Source organism: Heptranchias perlo, chromosome 12 (genome assembly GCF_035084215.1).
Source record: "Heptranchias perlo isolate sHepPer1 chromosome 12, sHepPer1.hap1, whole genome shotgun sequence".
NCBI classification, from domain to species: domain Eukaryota; kingdom Metazoa; phylum Chordata; class Chondrichthyes; order Hexanchiformes; family Hexanchidae; genus Heptranchias; species Heptranchias perlo.
The window spans coordinates 58739530-58752909 of record NC_090336.1 but is presented as its reverse complement, the minus strand read 5'-3'; the positions used below and the strand labels follow the sequence as shown (position 1 = coordinate 58752909).

General features: G+C 40.0%; 1 protein-coding gene across 7 annotated transcripts in view; it reads right to left on the bottom strand.

The window, feature by feature from the left end:
- Positions 1-13380, bottom strand: part of LOC137328060 (coiled-coil domain-containing protein 73-like) — a 156751-nt gene that overhangs the window by 41904 nt on the left and 101467 nt on the right. For all 7 annotated transcript variants that reach the window (XR_010964603.1, XM_067994181.1, XM_067994182.1 and 4 more), the window contains one exon: positions 572-682. Coding sequence is in view for 6 of the 7 variants with exons in the window: in XM_067994181.1 (XP_067850282.1) it covers positions 572-682 (111 nt within the window). In the remaining variant the exon portion in view is untranslated. The remainder of the gene's footprint in view (positions 1-571; positions 683-13380) is intronic.

The window sequence follows — 13380 nt, the reverse complement described above, 5'->3', positions numbered from 1 at the left end:
TGATTTTTGAGGTGACGTCCTCGAACTCCTCGCTTTTGGTGTTTGAGACGAGCGTGGAGGAGCGAGGGAGAGGGGTTTAAAGAAACAGTTGGCTGTAGGAAAAAATCAGCCTGGGGCTGCCTTGCCATCCAGAATGATCTTGGAGTAACAGGGAGTTTTGGCTGAGGAGAGCATAGTTCTGTAATGCTTGACATAGTTGAACCAGATCTAGTGATTGATGGCTAGACCAATTGTACATCGGGTATGCTCGAGATTGCTCTCTTCTATCTTGGTGGAGCAAAGATGGGACCTATACCAGAGGGAGCAATGGGGTGGGAGACCGTGATTGATTTAATGGGAACAAAGGGTGCCAAAATCATCCTTCAGTAATCTGTACCCACATTACTGTAATGGGACATTGGTATGAGTTCTTTGACACAGGAAATAATAATATAAAGCAGAACCACCGTAATATTTTTTCTAAGTTGGTTATATTATTGTGTTTTTACCATTTTGTTTTTCTAACTAATTGAACTGCTATCTAAAAAAAATGTAAATCTATGTATAAACGTATTATTTTTATTCCTCTTACCTCTATTTTCCACTGAGCTGTAGACTTTTCATTTTCTCGCTCTCGAATCTGAAATTTATCTTCATTTTCCTTCACCTTCTCCCGAAGTAGCTCATTATCCCTTTCCAGAACCTGCCATAAAATTAATTGCCCCAGAAAATTAATATGACATTCTTAGCGTTACGTGATCTCCCTCTACTACATCGTTCTTGTGTGTTGCATCTAATAGATTCGTGCTCCAATAAAGATCAGTGTTGATTTGCCATGTTGCCAATGAATTTCATAAATTAGCAGGCCACTGAATTTAAGAAATGTACATCTGACTCGGCTCACAGAAACCTGGAGGAGTACATGGAGAGAAAAAAGATGGCCTTTTCACAAAACTGATGTCAGTAATAGGTATAATAAACACATCTGCTATAACTTTCTGTCTCAGTGCACAACTTCTAATGTGCTAGGCTAAGCAATATAAAATGCTGAGCTGAGTGATAAGCGATAGACTTTGGACTAATCTAAAATACCATGAGCAAAAATGTTAAAATTGAATGAAAACTGCTCATCTTTCAAGTGAAAAGTATAATTAATACTATAAGCACTATAAATTTTGCATGGTTCCTCTCTTGATTAATTTAAGCAGTTATTTAGCAGGAGAAATATAAATGTATTACTATATTTGGTAAATGTACACACCGGACATACTTTTGACATTGGTGAAGTGAGCAATTTTAAATTATTTTTGTTAGTGACGTGGACAATTGTTTAAAAGCCTACTTAAATTTATTTAAAGTATGCCGTAAAATGACCTATTTTGTTACTAATCCACCACACTATCTTATCCAACCAATTCAGCAACTGCTACACTTTTGCTTGAAAAGTAAATCCCATATATAGCCAATTTTGTACTTTCTAATTTTGTAATTATGAGTAAACACGTTTTCCAGCACCAACTATAGAATTACGTGTATTTGGAAAACTGGCTTATTATTGTATACTTGCTGTCACATTCAGATGTCCTCTATGTGCCCCTGGTTTAGTTCCAGGTGGTAGACATCATGAACTTTTCCCTTTGAAACATTTTACTAGAAGGGTATGATATGCCAATCTTGCAATATTTTTCAGTTCTATGTATATATCCATTCTCCACATCTATTTAGTTATTTCTCCAACTTTGGCACTTCACTCCCAAGACGCTGCACATGATTTTAAAAAAATATATTTTCAGGCTAGCTTGATTCTCCACATGGGATGTTCCCTGTTAAAGTTGTTTCAGTCCTAGAAATTATTTTAATTTTAATCTTAGTCTCGTCTCGAGACCTTGAATTTTAATCTTATCCTTGCAAGAAGTTTAGTTCTAGTTTTACTCCAGTCTTTTGTTGCCAAGCTTTATCCTTTGAGGGGGGGGGGGGGGTGGGGGGAGTATATATTTAGTTTTTGCTTCTGTATTTTTATCTTTCTCTCTTTGGGATTATTTTTTCAAAATGTATTATGTTTCACAAAATAGCATAATTGTTGTTCTACCTTTTATGCAACTCACAAGAAATGTTGAGAAATAATAAACTGGTGCTTGAATGATAACTAGGGCCCTGAAATTCCTGGGGGTCTACTCCACCGACATAAGTGTAGTTCAGCGGAACCCCTGCCTGCCCTAGCTCCTAGACGGAGGTGGGGGGAGGGGGCGGTAATATTAACCTAACCCACCAGGCAGGAAATTGACAGCTTTGGATCGGTCGCCCGTTTTACATCCCGTCAACGTAAAGTAAAATCGGGCAGGGTGTAAAATGGGTGGCTGATCCGATCCGGTCAGTTTCCCGCCAAGCGGGTTAGGTTAAAATTGTCATAAACTGGATAGCCAAGTGGTGAAGGATAGAATACTAGGGCCTGGTCTTCAGTTGCTTCCAAGCCTTTAGTCACAGAGATCCCCCTTGCCCCTGTGCATCCCATAGATAAGCTCTCATATAAATGGATAGAACAGTCCCCAATTGATACGCACCACCTGAATACAATAATAATTGTATCCATATGATATAAATCATATGGATACAATTAACAAAAATTACCCTGGAGACTCCATCCCAAATCGCAAATCCCAGGGACAGGGTTATTTTTATGGCAGAGTGGGTGCTTTGCACCCGCAAGGGCACATCAGCAGTGCTTGCTCAAAGCCACTAGCTGCAACGTTGAAGCAGCATCATGCCACTCTAATAGCAGAGAGAAAGCATGACGAGGCCCCAAAGAAACTCCTGTTCTTCAGATCTTCTGCTCCCGATGGAACAAATGGGGCCTCTCCAGGAAGGTAATTGATCCCCTCTAAGATCTATTATCTTTCCCTACTAAAGGTCTGGGACTATTGGACAGATCTCAACAGCACTCACATCAACTCTGAGTCACTGAGGCCCAAGGCGGGCATAAAGATTGGAATTTTGGGAAATCCGGGAATGCCCCCAGAGATGCCCCCTTGACCTAGAGGAGCACGGGCAGAAGATTGGCCCACACCCACCCCACTCCCCGACCAGAATTTAAAGGGCCAGTCTAAACAAGGTGGATTCCAGGCATAACAGGGTTCCACCCCAAATTCCCACCCCCGCCCCGGGGTCAGGGAAATCAGGCCTTTCACCCTCCACAATCTCAGGAGTTTCCAGGCCCAAGACTTTATTCCGCCTTTTTAATTTCCAACAAAAGTTGTGGATTATTAACAACAGTTTTTGTTTCAGTCTCATCTCTATCTCAAATTTTATTCTCATTTTAGTTTTAGCCTACATTAAAAAATTAGTTCCAATTTTAATTCAGCCGACAAAAACTACACTGATGTGGAGTTCACAAGTTACTTCCAAAGAATCTTTTGTTCCAATGAGCTGATTGTGTCTTTTCTAGTGTCTTGGGAGCAACAATACATGCTTGCAGAAAAAGAAAACTTCCAAGATGAGCTATCGGAGTTAATTCCTACTCTTTAATAACTTTTTTCACAACTCTTTCTCCAAAAGATTATTGTACTTTGTAGACATTTATATAGATCAAAATGGATTGTTATACTATTGCAAGAGTGGAAAAGCCCAAAAATCTGAATCCAACTTTCATTCTTGTTCGCTCTTCATTTATACAGATGAGAAAACAGGCCAGCTGCTCACTCCTAATGAACAAGTATTGCATTCTGGCTGACAGGAAATCCAATTAAATGATCTCAATAATTAATACATAAATCTTCCTTTTTGGGGCTTTTGACAAGGCTGCTTTCCCAATTGATAAGAGTCTTCCTGCTCAATCAGCTAAAGGAAAGTTTAGCCTTGTTTTGACCATTGTTCCGTTATGATTTAAGTGTTATTCATAATTTCCTACTTAAATGCACGTATGAAACAATTCTCTCACACATTTGTCTCTAAGAATGTTAATGATCTCACTTTCACACAGACAAGAACTTCCTGACAGTTGCTTGACTAAAGGGAAGAAAACCTGATTTTGGGAAATTATTCCCAATTTAACACTTCAATGCTTAATATAATTTTCATGGGGTTTTCAAATGTTATGTAATTCAGCTTTAATATTAAAATAAACAACATTATAATTTGAGTATTTTCCTACATTGTCAGAATCACAGATGACTGGGGCCAGTTCGAATCAGAACCCGACAGGGCACTTGATTCAACTGGGGCTCCACAGCATTTGCTTGGTCTATTCTCACTATTGGGGATATTGGTGATTGAGTAAAGAAGGAAGTTTAGTTACAACAATTTCATGAATAGTCTTGCATTCAGTATCACAAAAATGGTTCTGCCACCAGAACTCAGATTTGTAAGTAGGGTTCAGCAGATATCTATGCATCATGGTCTGGTAGGCGGTTCTTAGAGTTGTCCAAAACTGGAAGGCTAAAAATGTTAATTCTGGCTTTGGCTCTAACAGGGAATTCTTGTAATTGACGAAGAAACCAAGGACTTGAAGAAAGGGTAGAAACTGCTAACTATGGGTTTCTCAACAAGATGCCAATCAGCTAAATTGAGATAGTCACACAGATGGTGCAGCAACAGACAAGCGTTTCGTGTGCACTCTCGGACAAATGAAAGCTCAAGGCTGATTGATAATTGATATCGTATCGGTAATTCCTTGCCCGAAAATGGAACCTCATGAGCTTCTGATGATGTGCACAAAAAACAGAAGTAGATACCACTGAGGTTGATTGTGACCAGCGATCTCACGAGGACACTGATTAAATGATCTGAGCCAGAGGGGCCATTCTGGGCAATGGTTCAGTTTAGAATGAAATCACCAATTAGTTTGAGGACCACAAACTACGATGAATAAAATTCCTTCCTTTCCTAACCTGCCAGAACATTCCCTATGTTTCTCAAGTGTATCAAATTGCTCACTACAGGTAGAAGTCAGCAAGATGCTACTTCCCAGATGCACTCATCAAACTCTGTGAAACTTGCCAACAAACATGTCTCCCTGTCTCCCTTTGAGTTAAACTATAGGGATCTCCAAAGTCTGCAATATAACTATGGTGAAGGCTTATTGAAAGTATCTGGAGACAGTGGTTCCTCCTAAGCAATGATGCCCTCTTCTTGGTAATCTTGATCTCATGTAGAGCTCCCTTGGTGATCTAAATGAATAGTTCTTGTAAATCTAAAGAATCTTTTTCAAGATGTAAAGGATAGTCACATGCCAAAATTTTCTGTGGAGAATACTCCTTAAATACTCCATAAAAAACTAAAAGGAGCCAAAAGTGGCATTACTGTTTGATGATCATGACGGTATCGCCAATAAGGTTGAATTTTTACCTACCATGCCCTGGTTATGAGTGTCTGGTGTCTGAAGGAGCTATGTGTAAGGAATCTGCATCAGCCTATTTATAGGAAAATTTGCCCCAACAGGTTTTTTGAGGTTCTTCTGATGAAATCTGTAGCCCAAAGAGTACTCTGGCAGCAGGAACTCAGTGAGCAACATGCCACTTCTCAGATGCACTCATCAAACTCTGTGAACAGAGTTTGATGCTTGCCAACAAACATGTCTCCCTGTCTCCCTTCGAGTTAAACTATAAGGATCTCCAAAGTCTGCAATATAACTATGGTGAAGGCTTATTGAAAGTATCTGGAGACAGTGGTTCCTCCTAAGCAATGATGCCCTCTTCTTGGCATTCTTGATCTCAACACTGGAGGAGGAGGGAGAAACTTTGCTGGTCACCAGTACTAAGGAAGCACCAGATTACAAGATGTAGATGTAGATGGGGATCAGCTTCTTCCAGACCCTACACACAAGATACTGCCCTGTTCAGATCTGTATTTGGCATTTCAAAAAAAGTTGATTAAGTCTGCCAGGATTAGTTGAAAATGGACCATCTATCACAGGAACATAGGAACACGAGTAGGCCATTCAGCCCCTCGTGCCTGCTCCGCCATTTGATAAGATCATGGCTGATCTGTGATCTAACTCCATATACCTGCCTTTGGCCCATATCCCTTAATACCTTTGATTGCCAAAAAGCTATCTATCTCAGATTTAAATTTAGCAATTGAGCTAGTATCAATTGCCGTTTGCGGAAGAGAGTTCCAAACTTCTACCACCCTTTGTGTGTAGAAATGTTTTCTAATCTCACTCCTGAAAGGTCTGGCTCTAATTTTTAGACTGTGCCCCCTACTCCTAGAAACCCCAACCAGCGGAAATAGTTTCTCTCTATCCACCCTATCTGTTCCCCTTAATATCTTATAAACTTCGATCAGATCACCCCTTAACCTTCGAAACTCCAGAGAATACAACCCCAATTTGTGTAATCTCTCCTCGTAACTTAACCTTTGAAGTCCGGGTATCATTCTAGTAAACCTACGCTGCACTCCCTCCAAAGCCAATATGTCCTTCCGAAGGTGCGGTGCCCAGAACTGCTCACAGTACTCCAGATGCGGTCTAACCAGGGTTTTGTATAGCTGCAGCATAACTTCTGCCCCCTTGTACTCTAGTCCTCTAGATATAAAGGCCAGCATTCCATTAGCCTTCTTGATTATTTTCTGCACCTGTTCATGACACTTCAATGATCTATGTACCTGAACCCCTGGGTCCCTTTGGACATCCACTGTTTTTAACTTTTTACCATTTAGAAAGTATTCTGTTCAATCCTTTTTTGATCCAAAGTGGATGACCTCACATTTGCCTACATTGAATTCCATTTGCCACAGTTTTGCCCATTCACCTAATCTATCAATATCGCTTTGTAATTTTATGTTTTCATCTACACTGCTTACAATGCCACCAATCTTTATGTCATTGGCAAACTTAGATATGAGACTTTCTATGCCTTCATCTAAGTCGTTAATAAATGTTGTGAATATCAGAAGTGCCAGAGCTGGTAAGTGATGGTGTTTGTTCTTTTTTCTAATTGGCACCAACCTCTCTTTATTCTCAGTGCTAGCTAATGCTGAATGTCATATTGGAGGAAATACAACTGGTGCCAACTAGCATTCAATTAATGGGCTTGGGGAGGGCCGCAGCTTGTCTGGACAGAAGGTGTCCCAGCGGGCATATGTTCTTTAATACTGGTTGACAGCAGAGGACCTTTGCAAGCAATAACAAATCAGAATAACCTCACGGCGTCAGTGAGGACGAGGCTGAACCCGGATGGTGTCTCATAGGCATCAAAATCACATCAACGCCAAGTCAAAGGTGTTGCTGGCCCTAACTGAGTTCACTCCTGCAATAGATTGCATTCATGAGGGTGGCTTCTCAATTTTGGAGCCTGCTCATCAAAGCTATGCAAATGTTGCAAGAAGCCATTTCATCTTTGCTCATTGCACTAGAGACTGTTGGCGCTATGGCTCATTGCATCAGACCACTAATGCTCTTCCACATGCTTTAGGTCTGACAAACCATATTCAGGGGTCTTGTCCTGTCAGGATGAGTATTTTTTGTTGCTGCTGCTGCTGCCAAAATAGATTAATGTGGCACTGCAAAAGGCATGGTCACTTTGTGGTCTCATTGAAGTCAAGTATAAAACTCTCCTATACCAACATCTAAGTTATTAAATGTTAACGTTTATTTTTAATGGCAAACACTCTCCACCAGCTACCCTTAAAAGAAAATTGCCACCACATAATTTTATTGCAGCACTGCAAACTCAGCTTTGCTACAAAGAACACAAATAAGAGGACAAGATTAGCTTCGACTATGATTTCTCCACATGGTCAAACAGATTGACAACTCTCTCTGCCCAGGCTCGCGTATGAAAAACGGTCATCTGGGGAAAAGTACTGGAGGGTGACTGACACCTGTGGGGCCACAGCCGAGCAGGAGTCAGTATCTTTAGAAGAGGCAAGAAAACTGGCAATAAATAAATAAATAAAAGTTAATCTCCACTGAATAGTTTTTAAATATCCTCATGATGTGGTTTATTTGGCTATTGGTTCATAGTAAAGCTGACCTGCCCTTTTTACCCTAATTGCCAATAGTCGGTCTTAGGTCCAATGCAACCATCGTTACTGTTAATAAGGCAGCATCAATACAAAGACAATGGTGTAGCAGTTCATTATATATTGTATAAGGCACGTGTTCTGCTGTATATTTGGTGGGTAGCTTTGTCTTCTCTTAAGCAAAATTCATTTGTGTAATTTCACAAACCTCCAAAAATGTGACTATATCTTTTAAACATTCTTAGAATTTTAATTCTTAAATTTTTGTGAAGTTACAGCTCCAAAAAGCATTTCTCAACTAGGTTACCTCATTTCATTTCTACTTGACAATGTACATTTTCAACATTTTTGGGGTTAGTCAATCTCATTCACGGACAGTTGGCATTACAAATTATTTTGTTAAAACTGGCACATATAAATCTTAGACATCTCAGGTGCTGATGCATGCATTTACTTAAATACTTTTAAAAATTAAAATAAAAGAGGAGGTTGATTTAAAGGACTACGGTGAAAGTCCATTGAATCTCAGTGTAAATCTTAATGGAGTGACAGGGACCTTCTGTAATGTAAACAAAGTTTTAACTACACAATAGAGTTAAAAGCACTGTTTGCATTAAGACGTGATCAAGGGTACTTAGATGCTTTGAGTGCTTTTTAGATGATTCACTGGACTCAAAACAAAAATATGGAATTCTATTAAGCAGGTATGCAATGTGTAATTGAAAGCGAACCAGATCTCAGCACTCCTCCAAACCTTCAGATAAAGGAATACTGTGAAATTAGTTTGTGTATTGGACCACCAATGTGACAGTTTTCAAGAATTTTTAAATCAAGCAGTTTTCTTTTCCTCCATTAATAAAGCTATAATCTGAGAAATATAGCATGGCTATTTAAAATTAAAATATAAATTAAAATGGTATTGATATTATTCTATGTAGAATACAAAATTATTAAACCACTTATCTATATTGCTTTTATTAGTAACATGATACATTGAAATTAGTAACAAAGTTTACTTTTTAATAGTTACCCCTTGTTTTTAAACATGGATAGGGAAGAAGCACTTAAGGGAGAGTTTGGCAGTAGCAAATTATGAAGAAATACATTGGGTGAGTATGGTGAGTAACCTACTCGCTGTTCTTCAAAGTTAGATGTCTTCCAGTTCCAGAGTAGTAACCCCAGTGGATATTTTGTCTCTAACCCTCAAATCCTGATCTTTCACAAGTAGACAATTTACTATCTCAATGACTTCCACCTGAAATTCTGCCAAATCCTTAACAGCAATTCTGCTCACAAATGACTGTCAAACGGGAAAGTTTGTACATTTGTGCAAAACCAAATTAGACAACAGCAACAACTTGCATTAATGTAGCACTTTTAACATAGGAAAATGTCCCAAAGCACCTCACGGGAGCATAATAAGACAGAAATTGACAATGAGCCAAAGGAGGAGATTTATGAGGGGTGACTAGAGGCTTGGTCAAAGAGGTAGGTTCTCAGGAAAGACTTAAAGGAGATGGGAGAGGTGGACAGGCAGAGAGGTATAAGGAGGGAATTCCACAGCTTAGGGCCAAGACGGCTGAAGGCACGGCTGCCAATGGTAGGGTGAAGGGAGAGAGGCATGAGTAAGAAGCCAGAATTGGAGGAACTCAGAGTTCTCAGAGGTTTGTAGGACTGCAGGAGGTCACAGATATAGGGAAGGGTGATGAGAATCACATCATGGAGGGATTTGAACACGAGGATGAGAATTTTAAATTTGAGGCATTGGTGGACCAGGAGCCAATGTAGGTCAGCGAGCACAGGGATGATAGATTAGTGGGACGGTGCAGATTGGGATATGGGCAGTAGTGTTTTGGATGAGCTCAAGTTTATGGAGGGTAGAAGATGGGAGTCTGAACAGGGAAGCATTGGACTAGCCGAGTCTGGAAGTAACAAAAGCACGAATGAGGGTTTCAGCAGTTGATGGGCTAAGGCAGGGGCAGAGACAGGTGATGTTACGGATGTGAAGTAGGCATCCTTTCTCTTTGTGAGCAGGAATCAGCCCAGATATGAAAAATATATTACCCATTACAACAGTGACTACACTTCAAAAGTACTTCGTTGGCTGTAAAGCACTTTGGGACGTCCTGAGGTCATGAACAACAACAACTTGCATTTATATAGCGCTTTTAATGTAATAAAACGTCCCAAGGCGCTTCCAAAGGAGCGATTTTCAAACATAATTTGACACCGAGCCAAAAAAGGATATATTAGGACAGGTGACCAAAAGCTTGGTCAAAGAGGGAGATTTTAAGGAGTGCCTTAAAGGAGGAGAGGTAGAGGGGTGGAGAGGTTTAGGGAGGGAATTCCGGAGCTTAGGGCCTAGGTAGCTGAAGGCACGGCTGCCAATGGTGGAGCGATTAAAATCAGGGATGCACAACAGGCAAGCCATGGAGGAGCGCAGAGATCTCTGAGGGTTGTAGGGCTGGAGAAGGTTACAGAGATAGGGAGGGGCAAGGCCATGAAGGGATTTGAAAACAAGGATGAGAATTTGAAAATCGAAGTGTTCCCAGACTGGGAGTCAACGTAGGTCAGCGAGCACAGGGGTGATGGGTGAACGGGGCTCAGTGCGAGTTAGGATACCGGCAGCAAAGTTTTGGATGAGCTCAAGTTTATGGAGGGTGGAAGATAGGAGGCCGGCCAGGAGAGCATAGGAATAGTCAAGTCTAGAGGTAACAAAGGCATGGATGAGAGTCCTGAAAGGCACTATATAAATGGAAGTCTTTCTTTCTTTTCTTCTTTCTCAGCTCATCTTCACAAAACAATCTGCCAGATTAAATTTGTGGTATGGTTTGAGTTTGCTTTCTGATACCTCATAGGGAACAGATAGAGATAAGTGTTCATGCTTTTTCTCAATCAGTCCACCTGTCATCAATACAAAGTCAAAAAAAGGAATGTAAACATTTTCTGACAACTCATTTTGGAAGAGATTTCATGAAACATCATGTCATAAATAAGAAAGCACTGTTTTCAATTAAAAATATTAACTTGAATGGTTTTTCATTTTAATCTACAAGGCACCAACAATTTACTTTGTTTAGTTAACAAAACTCACAGCTGCACATCAAACAACCACAATAAAACCTGCACTGGATGAAATTCTGGTTTCCTTTAAAGTTGGAATTTTTCCAGTACTTGTTCTTGCACAAAAGTCTTTGTAACAAATCTTTTAGATCTGGGAAAACATATCTGTACTGAGATGGCCAAACCACAGTAAAGTTTAGAGAGACATTCTTTTAGCTTGCATATCCTTTCCTTTTCTGCAACATTTGTCTACCAGTTATCCTACCACTACCATCACTAACGTTGCAAGATAAAGGAGACACGACAGCTCATTTAGAATCAACAGCTCCTGTAAGTGCGCGTCTTTGGCAAGTTAGAATTAGTTCCAACTCAAAATGAACATTAAAAATATTGTAAAGCATAGTTATTCCTGTAAAAATATATAAATCTAACCGTTTTTGCAAAACCTGCCAACAACTCACAAATAAGAAACTCTAGAAGTTTAGCTCCTGTCAAGTATTTTCACATTTGATGCCTGGACACCCCACCAATATCAGTAAAGGTACTAGAGTAGAGATTAGATAGCACAGTCCATTGATTGAATGGAAATGCTTATAAATCATACACATCAGGAAAAGAATATAAAACAGGATTTTAAAAAATATTATACACAACCACGAATTTTTTTTGTGGTCGGCTGAGAGTGACCCACACAGAAACCTATCACCGTGATTAAAAGACTCCAAAAAAACTACTGAAAAATCTGTAACGGTAGGGTTTCAGGTGCCCGATGTGGAATGCACACTCTCGCTCGTGAATGGACACACCCCAATTACCCAACCTGGAGAACTTAGGCAGAGGTTGGCAGCCAAGTGTGCACAGGGGTACTGCTGCATTGTGACCAGCTAAAATCTCACAGCCGATCAGCACAGAGTACTGGTAAGCTTCCCGCAGTGTGTCTAGCCAAGCCCACTCTATCTGTTGTGGCACTGGCTTGTACAGTTATCCGAGTGGCAGGTCTAACCTTCCAGATTCCATTAGTGTGCCAATCATCAATGGTGCTCTGCAGACCTGCCTGGCTCAAGTATCTGATTACCAATTGTGCCAGAGAGTTGAATTGCTCCAAACTTCCGAGCAAGAAATGAACATGAAATAATTAAAGCAGAAAAGTATATAAAACAATAACAAGTTGCATTTATAAAGCCTCTTTAACGTAGTAAAATGTCCCAAGGCACTTCAGAGGAGCGTCATCAGACAAAATTTGACACAGAGACACATATGGAGATATTAGAACAGGTGACCAAAAGCTTGGTCAAAGTGGTGGGTTTTAAGACCGTCTTTAAGGAGGAGAGAGCGCTAGTGAGGTGGAGAGGTTTAGGGAGGGAATTCCAGAGCTTAGAGCCGAGGCAGCTGAAAGCATGGATGCCAATGGAGCGCTGAAAATCGGGGATGCACAAGAAGCCAGAATAAGAGGAATGCAGAGATCTCAGAGGGTTGTAGGGCTGGAAGAAGTTACAGAGATAGGGAGGGGCGAGGCCATGGAGGGATTTGAAAACAAGGATGAGAATTTTAAAATCGAGGCATTGCCAGATCGGGAGCCAATGTAGGTCAGCAAGCACAGGGGTTATGGGTGACAGGATTTGGTGCAAGTTAGGATACGGGCAGCGTTTTGGATAAACATGATCCTCAAGTTTCAATCCATTTATTTTTAAATATTTTAACTATCTCCAGCAGGACTTAAATTCTTACAAGTTAAGACAAATATTTAACATGTATATTAAACACAATAGTATGATTGTTTCTCTTTCTCATTCAACTGTAATCCTCATTCAAACAGATCTTTGATGTTCAAATTTCTTCTCTCCAAGTAGTTGCATGTACCTTGTGTATTTTTCTGCTATTACCTATCATAAAATCTTACAGCACAGAAGGAGGCCATTTGGCCCATCATGCCTGTGTCGGCTCTTTGAAAGAACTATCCAATTTGTCCCATTCCCCTGCTCTTTCCCCATAGCCCTGTTTTCCAATTAGCCCCTGCTTTTAGATTTATTGTATTACTAAAACAAATACTCAAGCTTCTTACTGTCTAACCCATAGCAGTGCGAGGTAAAGATTTGTCATATGATTCAGTTGTCTTTTTTACAATAACTAAGAATTGATCATCAGAATTTGTTCTACCATAGTACAGATCCATCTGCCTTTATAATCATTGCTCTCCTTTCAAGGGTAGCACCCTAAATTTTTCAGCTCTACTACATTTGCACTAAACTTTATTTAATAATTGACTGTGCTGCACAAGGAAATAAGCTCCATCAGTTTGACCCATAACCTGTACAGGATATGAATCCACAAATAATTGTATTCTATGTTCAGAATACTTATCGTAAGGAATTCAATTAATTT